The 23583-nt window shown below is 42.6% G+C and overlaps 1 protein-coding gene across 16 annotated transcripts in view; it reads left to right on the top strand.

Moving 5' to 3' along the window:
- AP3B2 (adaptor related protein complex 3 subunit beta 2) overlaps window positions 1-23583 on the top strand; it is a 132736-nt gene that overhangs the window by 105685 nt on the left and 3468 nt on the right. For 10 of the 16 annotated variants that reach the window (XM_077471845.1, XM_077471846.1, XM_077471847.1 and 7 more), the window contains 9 exons: window positions 5202-5358; window positions 9520-9718; window positions 9932-10004; window positions 13872-13978; window positions 14371-14602; window positions 15902-15986; window positions 16116-16213; window positions 18435-18573; window positions 21034-21072. In XM_077471845.1, coding sequence (XP_077327971.1) covers window positions 5202-5358; window positions 9520-9718; window positions 9932-10004; window positions 13872-13978; window positions 14371-14602; window positions 15902-15986; window positions 16116-16213; window positions 18435-18573; window positions 21034-21072 — 1129 coding nt within the window. Of the gene's footprint in view, window positions 1-5201; window positions 5359-9519; window positions 9719-9931; window positions 10005-12277; window positions 12482-13871; window positions 13979-14370; window positions 14603-15901; window positions 15987-16115; window positions 16214-18434; window positions 18574-21033; window positions 21073-23583 lie in introns of those variants that run through there. The other 6 variants (XM_077471852.1, XM_077471848.1, XM_077471853.1 and 3 more) reach the window with 2 other exon arrangements.

Raw genomic sequence — 23583 nt, forward strand, 5'->3', positions numbered from 1 at the left:
AGCTGGTAACTGTGGAGAGAGAAAAGAGCTGGCAATTAGCCGACAGCTGAGCGGCCAGCCCAGAGGAGGAAGGGCTAAGCTAGCCCTGACAGTACCCCCCCCCCATGACCCCTCTCCCTCGGAGGGCCACTGGGCTTGAGGGGAAACCGTCTATGGAACTCGCGAAGGAGGACAGGGGCATGTACGTCAGAGGATGAAACCCAGGAGCGTTCCTCCGGACCGTACCCCTTCCAATGCACCAGGTACTGTATGCGCCCACGGAACCTACAGGAGTCAACAATGGATTGTACCTCATACTCCTCATGGTTCTCAACCTGAATAGGGTGAGGACGTGGCACCGAGGTGGTAAATCGGTTACAGACCAACGGTTTCAATAAGGAGACATGAAACACATTTGAGATGCGCATACTAGGAGGAAGGTCCAACGCGTAAGCTACTGGGTTAATCCTGCAAAGGATACGGAAAGGCCCAATAAACCGAGGTGCAAACTTCAGTGAGGGAACACAAAGCCGTAGGTTGCGAGATGACAGCCAGACCCTGTCCCCAACCTGGTAGGAAGGCGCAGGCAGGCGTCTGCGGTCAGCATGGAGTCTGTACCTTTCATTAGCATGACGCAAAGCCTCCTGGACTTGTACCCAAGTGGAACGAAGACCACAGAGATGCCATAAACCATAATTCACCATAAATGGAGACAATCGGGAGGCAGAATTCAAGGCACTGTTGTGAGCAAACTCTGCCCAAGGTAATAGGTCAGACCAGTTGTTATGATGGTCAGAAATATAGCAACGTAGGAATTGCTCCAAGGACTGATTGGCTCATTCTGCTGCCCCATTAGACTGCGGGTGATACGCAGAAGAAAACGCAAGCTGGATTCCCAACTGTGCACAAAAGGCTCACCAGAACCAGGAAACAAACTGACTGCCCCTATCCGAGACAATCACTTTGGGTAGCCCATGTAAGCGAAAGATCTCCCAAGCAAAAATGAAAGCCAGTTCCTTAGAGGTGGGCAACTTCTTAAGTGGAATACAATGACACATCTTTGAGAACCAGTCAACCACCATAAGGATAACAGTGTTGCCTTGGGAGTTTGGCAATTCCACAATGAAATCGATAGACAGGTGAGTCCAGGGCCTCTCTCCATTGGGTATGGGTTGTAGGAGGCCCACTGGAAGGTGTTGTGGAGTCTTACTCTGAGCACACACGGGACAGGCAGCTACGAAGGCAGTAACATCAGCCCATAGACTAGGCCACCAGAATTGTTGGGAGATGGCCCAAATGAGTTGATTCTTCCCAGGATGGGCAGCTACCTTTGGAGAATGTTAAGTCTGGAGCACTGCAGTACGGAGACTCTCTGGGACAAAGCAGTGGTCACAAGGTTTATCAGGAGGAGCATGGCCCTGAGCAGCAAGAATTTTGTCACCCAAAGGAGAAGTAAGACTGGTGCAAACCGTAGCCAATATACGATCAGGAGGAATCATAGGAACCGGAACTGACTCCGACTTGGAAGTGGAGGAAAATTGTCGTGACAAGGCATCAGCCCTTACAATCTTAGTACCGGGTAAGAATGAGACAATGTAATTAAAGCTCAACAAGAAAAGAGCCCATCGCTCCCTTCTGGGAGAGAGTCGCTTAGCCTCAGACAAGAATGTAAGATTCTTATGGTCAGTAAGAATAAGAACAGGCACAGTGGTACTTTCAAGGAGATGTCTCCATTCTTTCAGGGCTAAAATGATCACCAACAGCTCCCTGTCACCAATCTCATAATTGCATTCAGCAGGTGACAATTTCTTGGAAAAGTAACCACACGGATGCATAGCACTCTCAGAGTTAGGAGGTTGAAACAGAAGGGCGCCAACTCCAGTCTATGAAGCATCAACTTCTAGGATAAAAGGCAACGTAGGATCAGGGTGTGCCAACACAGGAGCAGAAACAAAGGCAGCCTTGAGAGTCTCAAAGGCCTTAATAGACTCCGGAGACCAACTCTGTGGGTTACCGTCCTTTCTGGTCATATCAGTCAGAGGCTTGACCAGAGAGGAGAAGTTACGAATAAACTTCCGATAGTAGTTGGCAAAGCCCAGGAAACGCTGCAGAGGACGTAAACCCGCGGGTCGAGGCCACTGTAGGACTGCCGACAGTTTCTCTGGGTCCATCGAAAAAACCAGCAGTGGAAATGACATAGGCCAGGAATTTAACCTGTTCACGATGGAATTCGCACTTCTCCAGTTTACAATAGAGATTGTTCTCCCTTAGTTTCTGAAGTACACGACAGACATCTGTGTGGTGGCTCTCCAGGGACTTGGAAAATATAAGGATATCATCGAGATAAACCACCACACACAATTGCAACAAATCTCGGAGGACATCGTTAATAAATTCCTGGAAAACTGCCGGGGCGTTACAAAGGCCAAAAGGCATTACCAGGTATTCATAATGGCCCGTTCTGGTATTAAACGCAGTTTTACACTCGTCGCCCTCCTTAATGCGCACGAGATTGTATGCCCTTCTCAGGTCGAGCTTTGTGAAAACCGTTGCTCCCTTGAGGTGGTCAAATAATTCTGTAATCAATGGAATCGGGTAGGCATTCTTAATCGTGACACGATTGAGACCCCTGTAATCTATACAAGGTCTCAGTTCACCACTCTTCTTTTTCACAAAGAAGAAACTAGCACCAGCAGGAGATGAGGACTTGCGGATGAAACCTCGAGAAAGTGCGTCAGCAACATACTCCTCCATGGCCTTATCCTCCAAAACCGACAAAGGGTAAACCCGGCCACCAGGAGGTATGGCACCAGGTTGAAGGTCAATTGCGCAATCATAAGGCCGGTGTGGAGGCAAACTACCGGCTTGTCCTTTATCAAAGACATCATGGTACTCCTCCGGCAGGGAGGGGAGTGAAGCGCTGCACAGGACCTTGGATACCTTCAGGAAGCATGTCTCACTGCATTGTTGTGACCAGGAGAGAACCTCCGCATGGAGCCAATCAAAAGAGGGGTTGTGCCTCTGTAACCAAGGATAACCAATAACCAGCAGAAATATGGGTGAGGAAATAACTTGGAATTGGATTATGTCATGGTGAAGAGCCCCTATGGCCATGGACAACGGAACCGTCTCATGAGTCACATGGGCAGGCTGTAAAGGTCTCCTGTCAAGAGCCTCAATGGCAAGTGGAGTGTCACGCAGCTGCAGCGGAATCGAGTGCTGCGAAACAAATGCAGTATTAATGAACAGGCCTGCAGCCCCAGAGTCAATTAGCGCCTGTATCTCGATGGATGACTCAGCCCAAGAAAGGGTGACCAAAACCAGGAGCTTATCCTTCTGGATAACTGGGGACGAAACAACGCCACCTAAGGTCTGTCCATGACAGGACCTCAAGGTTCGGGCGTTCCCTGGACGGGTAGGACAAGACTTCAAAAAGTGACCTGCCTGGCCACAATAAAGGCACAATCTCTCCCTCCTCCTAAAGGCTCTCTCATCCGCAGAGAGACGCGTGAAGCCCAGGTGCATGGGTTCATCTTCACTGACCATCTCGGTACCAGGAGGCCTAGGAAGTGAGGGAGGCATGGGTGGGACTACAAAGCTTGGAGGCAAACGTACAGGAGGCATCCGCAAGCGCTCCTTAAGAGAAAGTCTTTCTGAGTCTGGAGTCAATGAGGATGGCAAACGAGATCAAGCTCTCCAACTCAGTGGGTATATCTTGGGCTGTTATCTCATCCTTGATGGAATCCAAGAGACCATGAGAAAAAGCAGCCACAAGGGCCTCATTGTTCCAAGCAACCTCTGCTGCCAGAGTACGGAATTCAATGGCGTAGTCGGCAACAGTTCTCGTACTCTGTTTGATGGACATGAGGCACTTGGCAGCAGAAGCGAAGCGTGCGGGAATGTCAAAAACCCTTTTAAAGGAGGCCACAAACTCAATAGTGGGAGAACCTCTGGGGGAAACAACAATGGTAAAGGACCTGGGGGTTCTGGTAGAGGATAGGCTCAGTAATGGCATGCAATGCCAATCTGCTGCCAACAAAGCAAGCAGAGCATTGGCATGCATTAAAAAGGGGAGATAATCTATTATCTATTATCTATTCTAGATTATCTAGAGATAAAGCGATAATTCTCCCACTCTACAAGACTCTGGTCTGGGCCGCACCTAGAGTATGCTGTCCAGTTTTGGGCACCAGTCCTCAAGAAGGATGTACTGGAAATGGATGGAGTACAGAGAAGGGCAACAAAGCTAATAACGGGTCTGGAGCATATTAGTTATGAGGAAAGGTTGCGAGCACTGAACTTATTCTCTCCGGAGAAGAGATGCTTGAGAGGGGATATGATTTCAATTTACAAATACCACTCTTGGGCCACCACAATAGAGATAAAACTTTTTTACGGAAGGGAATTTATTGAGACACGTGGCCACTCATTTAAATTAGAACAAAAGAGGTTTAACCTTAAACTGCATAGAGTTGGCAGAACTGGTTGGATAATACTTCTGTGGCTCCGGCGCAGCTGGTTAGAGATAGACTGCTGCTATTGTAAGCCCTATGGGAAATACCATAGATGGCTACCTGAGTTTAGGGCATCAACCATTTGATAAACATGTGCATGGAGGAAAGAGTTACCCTAATAAGCCCACTTATAAACTTAGGTGGAATTTCTGGTTCACCCACCTTATTACTTCTTCGTAGCTAGCCCCAGGGATGGGGGAAGAGGATAGGAAGATGCATGTATTTGATGTTATGTTTTATTTCTCTTGTTTTAAATGCCACTATCCTCGATGTGTATCTCATTGATTGTATTTATACAATGCATGTCAACCTGTATTACTGGAAATTTGACTTTGCTATATTGTATACACTGATATGACTAATCCACGTATTGTATTCTTGTCTGTGGGCAATAAAAATTGTTTTGATTTTTTAAAAACACTGTCTAGAGGGTTCTTTACTGTAAGAGGATGTGGAATTTCCTTTCACAGGCAGCAGTTTCAGCGGGGGCATTGATGATAAAAAAAAATTAGATAAGCACCCGAACGACCAAAACATACAGAGATATACAATGTAATACTGACATATAATCATACACATAGGTTGGACTTGTGTCTTTTTTCAACCTCACCTACTATCTAACTATGATATCCTGAGCTGGGCTTTAGATGCAGACCTAGATTCTGCTGTTGATCTTGTCATTCACTCTATGGTATTTCTGTTCCACAGAGCCGGAGTCAGTGAGTGAATCAGAGAGTGGTGAAAGCAGCAGTGGCAGCGGGTCTGGGTCAGAGAGTGAAGAGGAGGAAGAAAGTGAAGAGGAGGAAGAATCTGAAAAGGAGGAGAAAAAGAAAGAAAAGAAGAAAGAACCACAGAGTGAGGGAAGGTAAGGCGACCTATTACAAGGGCAGAGATGCATTATACACAGGAAAGGACCCCCTGGTTGTTAAGGGGGCCTAACAACAACCTTCATGCTCCAGCAGTAGACCAGGAGGATAGCAACATTGGTCAAAGCTGTGTACCTTGCCTGTCACTTCACAGGGTAAGATACACTTATACAGTGTACCCCCTTTAAAATTAATGTTGTTGCTTTGCAGCCTGAAATGAGGACAGACACATTTTTGTTTTATCCAGCTGTATTTACTAGTGCAACTTATAACATCCTAATGAAAGATATAATACCAACATGTCAAATTCAAAAACAAAATCACTAAGTTGAAAAAAGGATCCCCCCCCCCCCCCCCCTTATGTCGGTATTTTCTTGTACCACCTTTTGTTTTAATTACAGCCTTTGGTCTTTTGGGATTTGTATCTACTATCTTTGCACATCGACTTTGCAATATTTGCCCACTCTTCTTTGCAGAACTGCTCAAGTTCAGTTATATTTGATGGTGACCTTTTTGTGGACTGCAGTCTTCAAGTCATTCCACAGATTTTTAATGGGGTTTAAGTCTGGGATCTCACTAGACCATGCAAATACATTCACCCTTTTCTCCTTCAACTACTGTGAAGAAAAATGGATGGGGCAAAATACCATAAAACTCTTGAGAAAAATCTGCTACTCTCTGCCAAAAAGTTGTCAATGGGAAGAAGGTTTACCTTGCAAAATGACAATGACCCAAACACACAGCAAAAATTACCATAAAGTGGTTGTTATAAGTTTCACTAGTAAATACAACTGGATAAAACAAAAACTGTGTCTTTCTTCATTTCAGGCTGCAAAGCAACAAAATGTGATTATTTAAATGCTGGGTGAATCTTTTCTATACTCACTGTAGGTAAATGGTGTCTGAGGGGGCTATGCTGGTAATGACAATGTAAATGATGCAGTTTTTCTGTGCCTTTTGCAATCCTTATCAGTGTCATTCAAAAGGATGGAGAGGCCAAAGCTGCTACCTTATCTAGGGCTGAATTCTGTTCTAAGCTGCTCCTGGTTCTAAATACAAAAATCCACTATTACTATTACTGATGGAAGCACACCTCACATAAGACCTTGCTTGTCTACAAACCCTATAGCAACTGTGTGCTTTGCCAGGAAAGTGGGAAGCTTAAGATTAGATTGAGTAAAATTGGGTAGTAGTAAAAGTACAAGGTATAGGGTCTTTACGACTTTATGTTGGAAATTGGTTAAAGGCAAGATATACAGAGTTTTCACTTAAGCACGATAGACATCCTTACCCATTGGAATTGTAAAGTCTCATTCTTGTTACCACAACTCTTTGCAGCAAATAAGACTACTAAGTATTTTTGATAGTCTATTACATGATAATTTGAAATATCACTGGGTTACCCTAAAGATCTCAAAGCGATTCTGTGGGGATGTCCTGACAGATATGGTTGTAAAGTCACATGTTTTAATTACTTTGATTCTCCCTGTTTTAGGTCATTGTTCAGTACAGTATGTGTGTTTTCCTAAAATTATAATACTAAATACCTTCTTTGCAGAGTCCTGCTGTCCTGTCATGTGACCTACCTCTACTTCCCTTCCTGAGTGAGTACAATGGGAGGGGCTGAGATTCCCCTGTGATAAATGGAAGTTAGCAGAGGGAGAGGTCACGTGTCTGCACAGCAGGGGTCTGCAAAGAAGGTATTTAGCATTATAATTTTAGGAACACACACACTGTACTGAACAGGGACCTAAAACAGAGAGAATCAAAGTAATTAATACTCGTTTCTTTACTTTACAATCACTGGAGCAGCTGCAGGGAATATAATTAAACATATATGAGAGGGGAGGGGAAGAAATCGTCTCACACACAGACTACGGAGCTGAGAGGGAGGGGGGGGGAACAGAGACGCTGAGGAGAGAGCTGTAATGATGGAGGCACATACACTTACCACACTATCGGAGATCAGCAGCCATGATAAACGTGGTCAGTTTACAGAGGGGAAGACAGGAAGAGGCAGGATCAGCCAGCCCTTTTTCTTTAGAGTTACTGGCTGTGGAAATAGTTTTTCTGTTTGGAAGAATACTGACATTTCTATTAAAACAATATTGGCAATTTCATTTAAAGACGAATTCCAGCTTTTCCTCCCCAAAAAAACTGATGCATTGTGCACATAATTGGATCACAACCCCAGTATCAGTTTATGTGTAATGTGCCTCCTTTAGCTGTATAAAGCAGGTTTCTTTGTCTCTGATGTCACTCCTCCTCCTGGCTGAATTTCAAAGTTCTTTGACTTCCTGTTTTCTTTCTTTTTCCGGTCCTCATACTACATGTCCCATTATCCTTTGTGCCTCTGTAGTTTCAGGGTGGGCTATGGGAGTCACTTGTAGCAACTGTGGGAGTTAATGTGGGTGGGTCTAAGGGATACTGTAGGTGTTTCTGGGCCTTCATGTGGGTGGTGAAAGGAGAGGAATGGAATTGTGTTATCACCACTCCATTCCTCAGTGCAGTGAAGAAGGAACAAGCAGGAAGTGGAACTTTAGTTAAATTAAAGTGATTCTAAAGGCAATTTTTTTGTCATAAATCTACAGTAATACTTTCATGCCCTGTCTGTCTGCTTGCCTCTGGTTGTGTATCAGCCTTAGGGCCTGTACTCTTACACCTGTATGCTTAAGTAATCTTCCCTCAAGCATGGCTCCACCCCAGCCTCTAACTGGGAACACTATATTAACCTGTTCACTGCAAACCAGCCTTGCTGATCAATATTGTGTGTTTGGCTTCCTGTGTGCTTCTTGCTGTGTGCTCTACGTCTGATTCTGTTTACCATCCTTGGCTTGTTCTTGACTATCCGGGTCTGCTTTATACCCTGACATTTGGCATGTTCTTTCACTACCCCTGTCTGCTTGTTGCCCCGACCTTTTGGCTTATCTCCTGACTATCCCTTGTTGTCCCGGTCTGCTGCTTCCTCTCTATCCTCCAGTAGCCTACCGTGAGCTGGGAGACCCCGGGGGCCGCGATCTGGAGCCAGTTGCAGTGAAATCCATCCCCACCAATCGGGGCTCTAGTGAACACCTGCTGGCTCTTAGACTCCGCGCCCTGGGGAATATCATGCTCTAGCTCCCAGTGTGATCTGTGTCGGTGCTCCAGAGAACCTGCTTTCCTGAACCACCCAGAGCTCCATCCGCGGCAGTCAGCCATAAGATCCACTACCTTAGCGGGGAACTCCTGACCCCAACAGCGTGCATCTGTCACGTGGCATCAGATGACCTGACATTTTTATTTTTTTTAAATAACAAACATTTCATACTTCCCTGCTCTGTGTAATGGTTTTGCACAGAACAACCCAGATCCTCCTCTTCCCCCACCGCTGCTTGCTGAGAGGGCACTCATGCATGCTTGCTCACACAATCCGCCCACCAAACTACAACCCACCCAAACATGCGTCGCTCCCACAGTGCCATTTAGTCTGGGTTTGCATCTTTGGCAACCTACATGCATGAATGACCAGGGGGGGAGAGGTGGGGGTTAAAAAAACACTGATCCATCAAAGTTGCACAGAAATGATAGTCGCACTGAAAGTCACATGACTTTTATGTGGTGCTAGTTTGAACCAGGGCTGTCTATTCAATTCCTCCAAGAATCAGCACAGCGTGCTTTCACAGCAGGCTGTGTATGCTGTGATCTGTGAGGCGGGACTTGGGAGGTTTGGACTCTTCCTGTACATGTGACTGGGCGAGATTGCATACTAATTAAGATGTTCTCTATCCCACCCACCATCAGAGCCGTGAAGGAAGTTACATCATTTGCACAGTCTGAAAGATTACAGAAGGGTGTGTTTTAGGTTCTACTGCATGAAGTGGCTATGGAAAGGAACATGGTCTATAGCAGGCTATACAGAGTGTCACATGATACAAAGCCACAACTAAACCCAGAATATCAGGGGATCTGCAGACAACAGAGCAACATGGTACATAGTTCTGATTTATTAGGTAATTGATCAGTTCTAATGAAAAGAAAGTTGGAGTTCAGCTTTAAAAGGAAATTACCTTTCAAAATAATGACCCCTTGTGATTTTTTCATAAACTATGAGATCTATTTTGAAATAATAGTAGTTGATTATAAGGCATAGAATACAGTAATTCCTTTCTTAAACTTAACAGTGATGAAAGTGATAGGGACCAGAAAATGACAACAAAAGGGAAGAAAACACCTACAAAAACCAGCCAGAAGTCAGCCTCTGAGGGCAGCAGCTCTGAGAGCAGTCAGTCTGAGAGTGAATCGTCATCAGAAGAAGATGATGATGATGATGAAGAGGAGGAGAAAGAGGAGCCCACACCTGAACCTAAAAGGAAGAAAACTGTGAGCATTTTAATATATCATATACCTGTACTAGTAGAACACATCCAACTGAAATCAATTGTGCGTCCCCTAAATATTCCTGTTCTGAACCATTTGCTTTTAAATAACTATGTAATTGTTATCTAAAATATCTTCTGTATTGGGCTTAATGCATATGATCCTCTAAAAAAGTGCCTTTTTTCTACTTTACTGATTATTTCTTGTCCTTTATAGCCATCAGCTACTAAGCCAGTTTTGAAACAGCCCAAGCAGACCAAGGAGATGTCATTGCTAGATCTGGATGACTGTAAGTGCAACTTTGCTGTTCTATTTTATACCTAACTTGCCATGGAAAAAAAAAATTTTGCTGGCAATTTTCACAAAAATAAAATACTGTATCTATACTTATACTTTGGTGTTAATTATTTCTTTCTTCTGGAGCAAGTCTTTACCCTGTATGTTCAGGACCCTAGTGGACCCTAGTGGGGCCATTGAGCCTACTGTTCATTTAAAGGGCATTTGAGTGGACTAACCATTAGCTATCAAATGTAATAATCTCTTATGTAAAACAACCATGTATCTTGCACATGAAGCTCATCTTTACTGTTCTATAAAGATTCACGCCTGCATCAAATAAAACACTTTACACATACCTTAAAGTGATTGTAAGGGTTCGTTTTTTTTTTTTAATAACAAACATATACCTCCACTGCGCAGCTCATTTTGCACAGAGTGGCCCTGAACCTGCTCTTCTGGGGTCCCTTGGTGGCTTTCTCGGCTCTTCGTCGTATCATATAACCCCCTAGTCGAAGCGCGCTACTGAGGGGGTTACCTTGCAGGCATGCTCCCGAGTCCAGCATTCAACTTCCATAGCCGCCGAATGTATGAATCGGCCCCGCCCCTCAGCGCACACATCATTGGATTTGATTGACAGCAGCGTAGCCATTGGCTCCCGCTGCTATCAATCTATCCAATCAGGAGCTGAGAACCCCCTGCAGAGAGACAGCACATCCTCGTCGGGTCAAGTTCCAGGGCTCAGGTAAGTAAAAGGAGGGGGCTGGGGGGGTGGTCACTGCCAGGTGTTTTTCACCTTAATGCACAGGATGCATTAAGGTGAAAGAACACAAAGGTTTAAAGCCCCTTTAAGGCCTATACTTAATGTCCCTTTAAATAGGTTGTTTAGGCTAAGAAGGCCCAAACAACTATTTACTGTACTAACAAGTGCGCTTGCTGAGCGTTCTGTATGTAGCATTAGGTACATACAGTATACAGGTACACACAGTATATAGAGTGCCTTGAAAAGTATTCATACCCTTGAAATTTTCCACATTTTGGCATGTTACAACCTAAAATATAAATGTATTTTATTGGGATTTTATGTGATAGACCAACACAAAGTGGCACATAATTGTGAAGTGGAAGGAAAATGATAAATGGTTCTAATAGTCAGGAATAAAGTTGTGGAGAAGTTTAAAGCAGGATTAGGTTATAAAATAAATGCACCAAGCTTTGAACATCTCACGGAGCACTGTTCAATCCATGATCTGAAAATGAAAAGAGTATGGCACAACTGCAAACCTACCAAGACATGGCAGTCCACATAAACTGACAGGCCGAGCAAGGAGAGCATTAATCAGAGAAGCAGCCAAGAGGCCCATGGTAATGCTGGAGGAGCTGCAGAGATCCACAGCTCAAGTTTGAGAATCTGTCAACAGGACAACTATTAGTAGCGCACTCCACATATCTGGCCTTTATGGAATAGTGGCAAGAAGAAAGCTATTGTTGAAAGAAAGCCATAAGAATCCCATTTGCAGTTTGTGAAAAGCCAAGTGGGAGACACAGCAAACAAGTGGAAGAAGGTGCTCTGGTCAGATAAGACCAAAATCAAACTTTTTGGCCTAAAAGCAAAACGCTGTGTGTGGCGGAAAACTAACACTGCACATCACCCTGAACACACCATCCCCGCGAGAAACATGGTGGCAGCATCATATTGTCGGGATGCTTTTCTTCAGCAGGGACAGGGAAGCTGGTCACAGTTGATGGGAAGATGGATGGGTCCAAATACAGGGCAATCTTAGAAGAGAACCTGTTAGTTAGAGTCTGCAAATGACTCGGGACTTAAAGCAGGACAACGACCCTAACATACAGCCAGAGCTAAAATGTAATGTTTTAGATCAAAGTATATTCATGTGTTAGAATGGCCCAGTCAAAGTCCTAAATCAAGAATCTGGATTGTCCGGCTGACAAAAATTACACAGGTGAATTAGAAGTTGTCTCTATATGCTTTGGGTTATAAATGTAGATATTAGAACATATTTTGAATTCATATTCCATTTGAGATAATTTGTCTTTCTCGTCCACCTTCTTTGCCCATGACGTGCTGTGGTGCTTGTAACAAGCTTTACTAAGATACTACGACATAAGATATTTAAAATAATGTAACTAAGTTGATTAATGATTAATTGATTAGAACAGGGAAGTTTATCTTTAAAGTTTAATGTTTGTTGGTAATAATAAAATAATTTGTTAATGTTTACATATATTGTTTATTAATAATAATATGCTTGTATATCATTACAGTATATGTACAAAATTGTGCTTTGATCGAAGACCCTGATAAAGTGTGATTTCCCACGAAACGCGTTGGCCACTTTGCTCAACTCTCCAACTAGGACCAGCACATCCTGGACAGATTTATAGTACCTGTGGTTTTAGCTAGTTGTATTCAACATTTTTAAATGTAACCATTTGTATATGGAAAATAAAGATTTGTTTACTTTTTAATTCTTTTTGGTATCTGTATTAATTAGACCCTGCAAGGTACATGCAAAGTCCCACCCCATTTTTGTCTTCACTTGGTAAAGACTTGAAAATTGCTGTTCACAGACACTCTCCATCCAATCTGACAGAGCTTGAGCTATTTTGCAAAGAAGAATGGACAAAAATGTCACTCTCTAGATGTGCAAAGCTGGTAGAGACATTCTCAAAAAGACTTGCAGCTGTAATTGCGACGAAAGGTGGTTCTACAAAGTATTGACTCCGGGAGGCTGCATACAAATGCACGCCACACCTTTCAGATATTTATTTGTAAAAAAAAATTGAAAACCATAATTTTCCTTCCACTTCACAATTATGAGCCACTTTGTGTTGGTCTATCACATAAAATCCCAATAAATACATTTACGTTTTTGGTTGTAACGTGACAAAATGTAAAATTTCAAGGGGCACTGTAGCACTATAAAAAAGGAAAGGGATGGCCAGCACTCAGGATGACATCCAAAATAGTATTTCTTTATTAAATGCATATACAAATCTGTTAAGTAGCCTACGCATTTCGGACATTAGTCCTTAGTCATGACTTCATCCTGGGTGATGACCATCCCTTTCCGTTATTCTGGTACGTTGGAGGTGTCAGCAGCCTCAAGGTCTGAGCACCGGGGGGGGGGAGCTTTGATGTGGGAAGGTTGCAGCGCCTATACACCTGTTTTCCTTGACTATAGCTATGTTCCGACAGTGGGACAGAGACTTCCCGTCCCACACCCAGAACAAAACAGAATCGTCTCAACCATTTACAGGCAGCTTTGTATTCTATGAATGCACACAAAACTTCCTTTAATTGACATTAATTGAATACAAAGTCTCCTGTGAATGAATTTGCAGCACTCATCCCAAATCTGTTTTGTGCAGTAAATAGTTTATTTGGACTAGCTTGGTTCACACAAACTATTTAAAGGGACATTAAACATGGAATTAGGCTTTCATTCCAGTAGTCTTCTTGCCAATGCAGTGACATCACAGGTCACTCTCTCTTCCTTCCAGCAGTGGAGGTGGGCAATTCTTACTGATATACTGAAAAGCGCTCATTTAATGACATGTAAGCACTGTTCAGTGCAGCAGTACTGTGAGCCCAGGTCATTGTAATGATAAACCTTAGGGGATGGGGGCAAGGCGTAAGGATGCATGACGCTGACTGTGATCCGGAAGTGACTGACCATCTAATAGAGAAGTGGACTTTCTGCTGGGTACAGCACCGGATTAAATGTGAATATATATAGCAAATGCTGCTCTTTTTATTTAAAACTGAGCTGGGCCTTTTTTTTATGTTCACTTTACTGCTTTTGCAAAAAGATGTAGAAAACCAAGAATTACTATCAGTGTTTTCCATTTCTTACAGTCTCTTCCCCGTCTGCTCCAGTGGTAACATCAGGAAACATTGTATCTTCCAGGCTGGTGACTGATCTGGAGGGTTTGTCTTTAACAGATACTTCTCTGGCTCCCACAGTGAGTGAAGTCTTATATTATTTAGGCAATTAAAAAAAAAATATATATATATATAATTTTAATTCATGATCTTAAAGGGGTTGTAAAACCTTTTTTTTCACCTTAATGCATCCTTAATGCCGAGTCATGCATTCTGTGTGAATACATGCAGAAGCAGGACTAAGGAGCGCGCCCACACAGGTGTCCACCAAGGAGAGCGCTTCTCCACTGTGGACACCTGTTGCGGGCAGGAGCTACCAGTGTCACCGGGGGACCCCAGAGGAGGACAATCGGGCCACTCTGTGCAAAAATGAACTGCACAGTGGAGGTAAGTATGACATGATTGTTATTTATTTATTTTTTTAAACAAGGGTTTACAAACCCTTTAATCTTTCATGTAATTTTCTTGCTAGGTAATCAGTCCAATGTTCTCTTCTGTGCGGACTTTTGAGCTGCTGCATCGCATGACAGGAGAGGGTCTGTCTGTGGAATACATATTCAGTCGCCAGCCTTTTACCCCAGACCATCGCATGGTGTCTGTACAGATGCAAATATCTAACAACTCTGAAAGTGATGTTCGCAATATCCATATCAATGAAACCAAGCTGCAATCTGGCATGAGGATAAAAGAGTTCAAAGAGATAGGTAAATGGCTTTACTGGCACTGATGAGAATGGGGGAATGTAACTTAAAGTTGATTTCCGGCCATAACTTTACTTTAAAAAAGGTTACTACCTCTTGCCCGATTGTACAGGCTCTCTCCTATACTGAAATTGCTGACTCTGCAGAATGTGAGCTTTTTACAGCATGCAGTAGAAGCTGTAGGTAGTCTAATAGAGTCCACCTCATTTCCTGATTGGAGAACATCCAGCATCATCTGGCATTTTCCTTCCCAGCCATGCTGTCCCTAGCCCACACCTTTATTTCATTGGATTTCAGTCCTTTCAATCATGGAGGCATACCATCACATGTGGATGTTACCTAGGGCAGGCTGCCTAGGAATGCCCACCATATTGTAATCCACCCATCAAGTCATTTTGATATTTGCATAAATTTTTCCAGGAGCCAGACCTCTCCTTGTATCTGGACTAAGGGTTCTTGAAAGAAATACTGAAGCACGGTGCTGTGATATTTTCAGGGAGCTATGTTACAACACCCTGTTGGCCCTTCCCACCAGCCATGATCTGCCTGTATTTTATAGAAAGCCACAGAGTCCCAGTGATAACATCAATGGGTCCAAAATGGAAAGGTTTCATTTAAAAATGCCATTAGCGTGTTGTTGAGGGGGGAAGAAAAGGGACCATGGAAGGAAATTTTTAAGCAGATTTGACTTTTGCTTTAAATATTTAACATAGTGATAAAGAATTATTATTGTACACTGGTTTTCAAGAGCACCTCTTCATCCCTGAAAATCTTAAAAAAAAATATATGACACCCCCGACTCCTAACTCTAACTTGCCCCTTAGGCTCTAACTTAAACTTAGGCTTCACTTAGATATGTGGTGGGGGGAGGGGTGCAAAAATGCGTGATTGAGCCATGTTTTACTTGCCCGCCACGGGCTTAGGCTGCAATAGGCAGCAGATGGAGATGTTTACATGCCGTGGCCATGATACTTTGCGCCCGCTGAAAAGTTGCCCCAACCTGTAGTGATCGGTTGGTGGATGAATGCTGCACATGCTACACATTCAAGTAATCAGTAAAGCTGATCACCAGGTGAAAACAGATGGAAAAAATGCCCAAAAAAGAGAAACCCAATGCAGCCACCACATCTCATGATTGGTAAGCTGTAATACATTGCATTTTAGATTTTGTGTTTATTACCGCTTTTCATAATAAAATCATATGTGTTCATATTCTTTAGTACTACTACACTTTTTATAAATAATATTTCAGGTTGATGATTTAATTTCTCTATTTCTATAATGTATATCTTCTTTCCACAGAATCTCTGCCTGCTGGAGATAGCACCACTGTAATAATGGGCATTGATTTCTGTGATTCTACTCAGGCTGCAAATTTCCAGCTCTGGTTGGTACATTATTTATTACATTTTTTTTTAGGTTCCTAAAAGCATTTATAGGGAAACTGTATTACATACTGTTAATGTTTCTGGTGATCATGTGGAAACATGAATAATATGATCTGCTTGCTTTGCAGCACCCACACCCGCCAATTCTACGTGTCCATCCAGCCACCTGTAGGGGAGCTAATGGAGCCTATGTTCATGAGTGAGAATGAATTCAAGAGGGAACAGGGTGAGTGATGGCGAGCGTGGGAGAGGAAATTATAGACAACAAAGAGACAGGCAGATTAAAGACAAAGGAGTGGAAGAAAGAGAGTTGACATAATATTTATACAGACACTTTAAACACTCAAGAATCAAACAGTATTTTAATATGTTCAGAATTACATCTTGCAATTGTTATATAGCGTGTTGGTTTCTTCTCAATAAAAAGATAATTCGGCATTGTCGAAAATGCATGTACAAAAACAAAAAAAAAAACAGTAAAAGGGGGTGAGCATACTCACACATACACCTATATTGTCACGCAGCCTGCATAGTTCAGTCGTTTTTTTTTTACCTGACTTACCTGGTTTCACGCAGGCTGTCCAATCAGGTTCACCTGTCAATTTTTCAGGTGGATCTGATCAGACCATCCATAGCACTCTATGGAGTGGCAGATGTGCCCGCTGACATCCGCTGGCATCTGATCCAAACTTGTCCACCAAAAAACAGCGGATCGGATAACAGTCAGATGGAAACGGACAGGCAGTCTGTTTCTATCTGACAGCCCCATAGAGAACAGCAGGGCTGTCATCCACCTGTTCAGCAGGGAGATCCCCCGCTGATCAGACGGATGCGGACTACGGAGAATGCCCGTGTGAAACCAGCCATAGGCTCTGGTGATTTATAGGGACCTTTGGGTTATCCCATAAGGTCACCCAGTAGACAGCTAGTACCCCTAAAAGTCATATTTGATTGTTATGCTCCCTGAACTGCACCCCTGCTGCGCGAGTGAATGCTTGGCAAGATTTTATACTTATTTCAATAAAAATGATTGTACCAGAAACCAGCCATAGGCTGCCCATAGATGGATCTTTTTTTTTTCCGACTGGCTAGTGGGCTGATCGTAAAACAACATACTGTATCCCCCAACCACACAAGTGAGGTGGATAGAGGAATCCTCCCCACTGTGCTATTGTATTCTGACAGCGGGGTTCCTATGCTATCAGAATACACTGATCAGTGCTGCAATCGCTGATAAAATGACATTTTTGGAACATTCCCATTCGACAGAAGTCAACTGGTAAATTGACTTCTGACAGGTGGGAATGACTATAGATGTTACATAGTTAGCAAGGTTAAAGACACCAGTCCATCCAGTTCAACCTGAGTGAGTGTCTACAATTGTCCCTATCCCTGTACATCGCACACTCACATAGGTCCCTACCCTCAAGGAGCCCACAATCCAAGGTCCCCATTCATATACTAGGGTCAATTTGGACAGAAGCCAATTAACCTACCTACATGTCTTTGGAGTGTGGGAGGAAACCGGAGTACCCAGAGGAAACCCATGCAGACACAGGGAGAACATGCAAACTCCAGGCAGGTAGTGTTGTGGTTGGGATTTGAACCAGCAACCCTTCTTACTGCTAGGTGAGAGTGCTAACCACTTCACCACTGTGCCGCCCAATGATGTAACGAAATTCAGATGGTCCCTGCTGAACCAGCTGAATTTCAATCTATCTATGGCCAGCCTTAGTAACCTAAGGTACCCAGAAATTATAGCTTCAGTGTCCAGTTAATTACTGGGAATTAAAAATGCATATGCTGGCCATGGAAAGGCCATTTTAGTGGACATGTGCAAAGTAACATTTTCAAAGTAGACTTAGTTGCAGAGATAATACTGTAGGGGGAATTCAGTAAATTATTAGGGACATTTTTTGGCTCTTTAAAAAGGCCTGTGCCAGATTCAGATCACTAATACAAAGTGGTGCTGGGGCTGCACCAAATTCAAAAAGAAATACCTCCAGTTTGTAGAGGTAATTAACACCATCTTTAGTGTTGGCCATAGTAGTATAGAATTTCAAACAAAATTCTTAGGAAAAGAATATTCTAAGAAAGTTCATTTGTTTTTCTAGTCATCATTTTTGATCGTAGTGATAAGAAAAATCAAAGGAGCACAATGGAAAGTTATTCTTGAACAAACAAAGTTCTAACAGTGTATGTGGTGTTTGTTCGGTAAACACATAGCGTGAGGTTCATTAACATGTTACCTTAACATGCACTGCAATGGTATGCCTAGGATACAATTTGTGCAAAAATAAATACAGCATGTGTCTGTTTCCTAACCTATCACTGAAAATGTATTAATTCGAATGGGGGTTGTCTGCAATAGTCATTCATGTATGTAAGCTGGTTTGCTTGAACATAGTAGCATACATCGTGAGTAATGCTCCCTTCTTGTAATGTAGGTAAACTCACTGGCATGAATGAGATCACAGAGAAACTGACGTTGTCTGGGAAATATCATAGTGATCACGTTATTGTGCAGCGAGTCATATCTGCAGCCAACATGAATAGAGTTCCCTGCGGTGCTGATAAAGAATATAGGTAAGAACCTGTACATGCTATATATACACAATATCTATATCTTCAGTGCTGTGCAGTGTGGTTACAGGGAAAGAATTCTTTAAATTGTAGCTACAGTCATTTTTGTGTTTAGTAAAAAAGCTACACTTTTTTGTAGCTGCTGACTCTTAATAAACACACACTCACGTGTCCCAGGATCTAGTGATGCGGCCGCCTGAACTCTCGGTTCTCTCCCTCTCCTCTCCCCGATGCCAGCATTACAACTGTGGGCACCTGGTTGTGACAACTTGTGGCTTTACAGTCGGGTGTGCTTCTTGAATGGTCAGGCAATCTTCTGGGACCTGTCACGTGTCCCAGAAGATTGCAGGGAGGGGGACAGGAGAACTTCCGCTTGGATCACCTAGGTGATCCAAGCAGAAGTGGGACCGTGCCCCCCCCCCCCCCCCCCAAAAAAAAAAAAATGACATGCCAAATGTGGCATAGGAGGGGGGAGGAGTGCTTAAAGTGGAGCTTAAAGTGGAACTTCCCCTTTTGGCACAGACTACTTTCCTTTATTAGGTCCACCCCACAGTGCCACATACATCTTTATCGGGCCTCATGCACATGATACTGATGTGTGAGCATCATCATTTCTGGACGTAATTTCAGGCATTTGTGTTGCGCGTATTTATGCCCATTTAAGCTCACAATAAATTCTCAGGCAAAATCCATTATAATTTATGCTCATATGTGCGTATTTGTGTGCATTTGAACGGATTTGCGTGTACGGGCACAAAATACTGACTGGCAACGCTGTACTGAGCTTTTTCAAGCTGCAGTGTGCAAGAGGCCTAAAAGTGCCTTACACATCTTTGTTATATACCTTCTCATTCCTTCTGTTATACACTGTTACTCATACCTCTGCATTACACACAGTGCCCCATGCTTTTCTATTACATGCAATATCCTATATCTCTTTATTAAATACAGCATTTGATACCTACAGTACTTTGCATGTGTTGCTTCATTCTTTCTCTATTACAAGATGTGTATCATATCTCCCTATAACATACCTCATACGTTTCTATTGCACATTTGTTTCTTTTACCTCTCTATTACACCTCGTGCCTCATACCTCTCTATTACACCTCGTGCCTCATACCTCTCTATTACACCTCGTGCCTCATACCTCTCTATTACACCTCATGCCTCATACCTCTCTATTACACACAGTGGCTAAAGAAGTTTGGGAATAAAAAAGAACAAAACAATTATGCATGCTCATCTCTATGCTGCAGCATTGGTGTGTATGCTGCAGGTGTCCCACATCAGCTCCAAGACAGAGAACCTGAGCAGTCACATGACCACTGAATACTCAGCTCTTGGTCTTCTCAGAGCAGAAAGCAGTGACAGGCAGTCACCGCTCTCTGCTCTGCCCCTCCAGCACTCACTGGAGCGCCAGGCAGGGAAGGGGGTAGGCTCAGCTGACTCCGACTCTCAGCCACATGCTGAGAGCTGGAGCCAGCTGTCAATCTGGCAGCTGGGTGGATCCTGACAATATGGTTGGGATCCTTCCAGAGATTGGCGCGGCTCTGTGACGTTAGCTGATCTCTCACTATAAGCTGACTCTGGGTCACAGGAGTGCAAAAGCGAGTGTAAAAGGGAGTGTACTCATGTGACTCATATGAGAAGTATGACTATAAAAGTACTTCTATTTTAGCTATACTTCTATTTTAAAACTCTGTTTTACACACGGTGTGGAGATTTGGTAAAACTGGTGCTCAGAAACCAATCAGCTTCCAGTTTTTTTTTTTTTTTTGTCAAAGCTTAATTGAACAAGTAGAACTTAGAATTGGTTACTATGCACAGTTGCACCAGATTCTGTATGCGCCAGTTTTAGTAAATCTCCCCCACAGTGCCTAATATTTCTTTTTTACTTGAAGTGCCTTGTATCTCTGTATACACTTAGTACAACATACCTCTTTCTTACACAAAGTCTGCAATACCATAGCATACGAGTGCCAAATACTTCTACATTGGACAGGGTATTTCAAACCTTTTATTACTTGTCTTATGTAAGATTTTATTAACTGTGTGCCAACCAGCCGCCGTCATTATACTGCGGCAGGTTGGCACGGCTGCGTAATTTGTCGTAGGTGTACGTCGGCTGCTTTAAGAGCAAAAGAGGGCGATTAGTCTTGCTCTTACGATTTTTTTCAGACGAAAACCATACTTATTAAATGAAAATTGGACGTTGAGTTCACGTACGAGAAAAATTTTATAGTCTGCACATCCAGCTTTTGTCAGACGAAAAACCGGAATCGGCTGTCGAAAGCACCATACTAACGATCCGAAAATCAGAAGATCATTCGTCAAACGAAATTTTACTTCCAATTTTCGTATCGTGTGTATGGGGGCTTTAAGTACAGGTGCATGTTTAAAAAATGATATTTTTCCTCATTTTAAGATCATTTTATGCTAACCTGCTGTTTTTTGATGCAGTAACACAGAAGCCCCAGAGGCAGAATCTCCCTGTACAAGGTAGTGGCTCCATAATGTGCCTCTGCGACTCTCTCCTGCTTCTCTTTATCTTGCTTTCCTAATATGAAAGGCATGATGTGTGCACTATCTATGCTTTGGCATTGGCAGTCCTGCAAATCTGCCAGAATGCAGATCTGAAACTTTAGCCTATACCAGTTATTCTCTCTATCCTCAGCTGATGCCTTTTATGATCTGAGATGTATACTGACGTTGCACACTGCTTCCTTGCACCACCCTTAAACTGCAGATAGAGATATATTTATAACTGCTGTGTTACCTTCTATCTGGAACAAGTCAATGACAATGACAATCATATGGTTTTATGTTGCTAAGCAATATACAGATCTAACGGTTACACAAGAGCAGATTGAATCTATATTTCAGACTAACCGCTATGAGTGGAGAGAAAAGAAATACTCATCTACAGGCTTGTGGCCATTTATCTGAAGGATGTTTTATATGGTGAACCAGAAACGAGAGGCAATTATTTAATTTTAAATGTTGTTTTATCTTTAGATATGGATTAAATAGCTTTGTTTTAACCTACTAACCTCTTTGGTAGCTACAGAGGCTCCAATAATGTCTCACATATATGCATTTATTGTGAGATGTTGAGTCATAGAAATATTACTCATAGCAGCAGCATAGCCTATAAATTCTTCTTGTATCATTACCAATATAATGGAATTGACCGGAAGGAGATGTTTGGTCAGCAGTTCATTTCCAGTGAAAAGATGAGGGCACAGGCACTGGTACTTACTTTAAAGAGGAACTGCAGTCTGCTCACATAATTTGTAATAAAGACATCTTTTCCATTCTGAAGCTTCCCTCCAACCACTTTGCATATTATTTTATATATACTGTGATTCTGTACTTGCCAAATATGCCGCAGAAATCTCCCTCCACTGAGTCTGGCTGCATTCATCTTAACTGTGGGCAGCTGAAGCTGCTGCCTGTTCACTTCCTGAATTTACACAGAGGCACACCTCTAGCTCTCCAGCTCTCATTGGCCCCGTTATGACTCGCCCCCCCCCCTTTTCTATCAAACGCTCACAAGAGTGAGAGAGAGAGCCATACATGATGTGCTTATGACCAGACAAGAAACAGGAAGCGAGCTGTATAAGGTGTTTACTGGCAGAAAAAAAAAATTTTTTACTATCCAAAGTTAAAACAACAAGGGCAGAAGATTTAATAGATGGAAAGATGAAAAAATGACTGAAGTTCTGCTTTAATCTGACTAATCCGGAGCTACTGATCTACAGTTTATTTTGATTAAATGTCCAGTGAGAAGGGGGCCTTGCTGGCATCAATCATAGCCTGAGGTCCTACAAGAAGACTTGTGAAAATCTGTCAGAATAGACCTAAAATTGGGTATATAAATAATATCCAGTGTGCCTACAAGGGCCAGTAAGCGATTACCAATAACACTGGATTTGTACAGAGCAGATTCTGACCTTCTTAACAATGCTGTGTTCTAACAAGATCAAAGCTTACTGCTGTTAACCCAAACCATATCTAAAGTTGTAATTATGTCTTATTTGCTGAGGTTTGAAAGCTTTCAGGCTCCAAACTAATTACTGTGCCTAATATTGCAGGTTGATGCCTCTTGGGCATCTCATAATGCCCGCAGTTTTTGTTATTTAGTTCCTGTACAATGTAAGGGATGCAATTGTCCAATCAGGCTTATTTATTACGGATACACAAATTGCTATTTTTCTTATTTAAACAATTAATAAACCTAACAAAAACAGAGCACAGGAATAAATATTTAAATGTATATAAATAAAATAGAATTAACATAGTTCTAGTGATAAAGTGCATTTAATTAATTATTTTATAGGATTGTAATGATTGAAAAATGAATATACAGGACAAATAACCTATACACTTAATGGTAGTCAGGACTTAGTGATACCAAACACACACTGTTTATTTACATTGTCCCTTCTATTCCTCTTTATGGATGATGGCACTGGAATTATTTTAATAAAAACTTCTAAGTACCTTTTTCTTAATATACAGCTGTCACATGACCCAGCTCTTTCCCAGCCTGTCTGAAGGGAAACATAAGCAGGAGGAGCTTCTAGTCCTCTGCTGCTGGTCACATGTTTAAAAAAAAAAAAACAGCCTTTGCAGTACTGAGTAAAAATAAATAATTCATATCAATAAACTGGTTTAAATTGCCATACAAATATGTAGTTGAAATCAAATCTTTATTATTTTTTGGCAATAACATGGTGTGGGCGGATTTCTGTCAGTCACAGGCTGTGTCTCGCCCCTCCAGCATGTGTCCTAAAATAGAAGGGAGGTGAAGACTCCGTTAATCTACATGTAATATCCTGCCCCCATTGTGTTTAGCTGGTTAGTGGGCGTGGAGGAGGAAGAAGTGGACTGTCATTTACCACAGTGTATATGCCCACATGTGTGACTCTATAGTCGCATGGGCTGCTCAGATGTGATAGGGAGGAAATGCTCAGCAAAGAAACTCACTGAACACTGAGCATGTGCAGA

Source organism: Lithobates pipiens, unplaced genomic scaffold (assembly GCF_037356315.1).
Source record: "Lithobates pipiens isolate NorthernLeopardFrog02 unplaced genomic scaffold, aLitPip1_a1.2 Scaffold_8, whole genome shotgun sequence".
Lineage (NCBI taxonomy): Eukaryota > Metazoa > Chordata > Amphibia > Anura > Ranidae > Lithobates > Lithobates pipiens.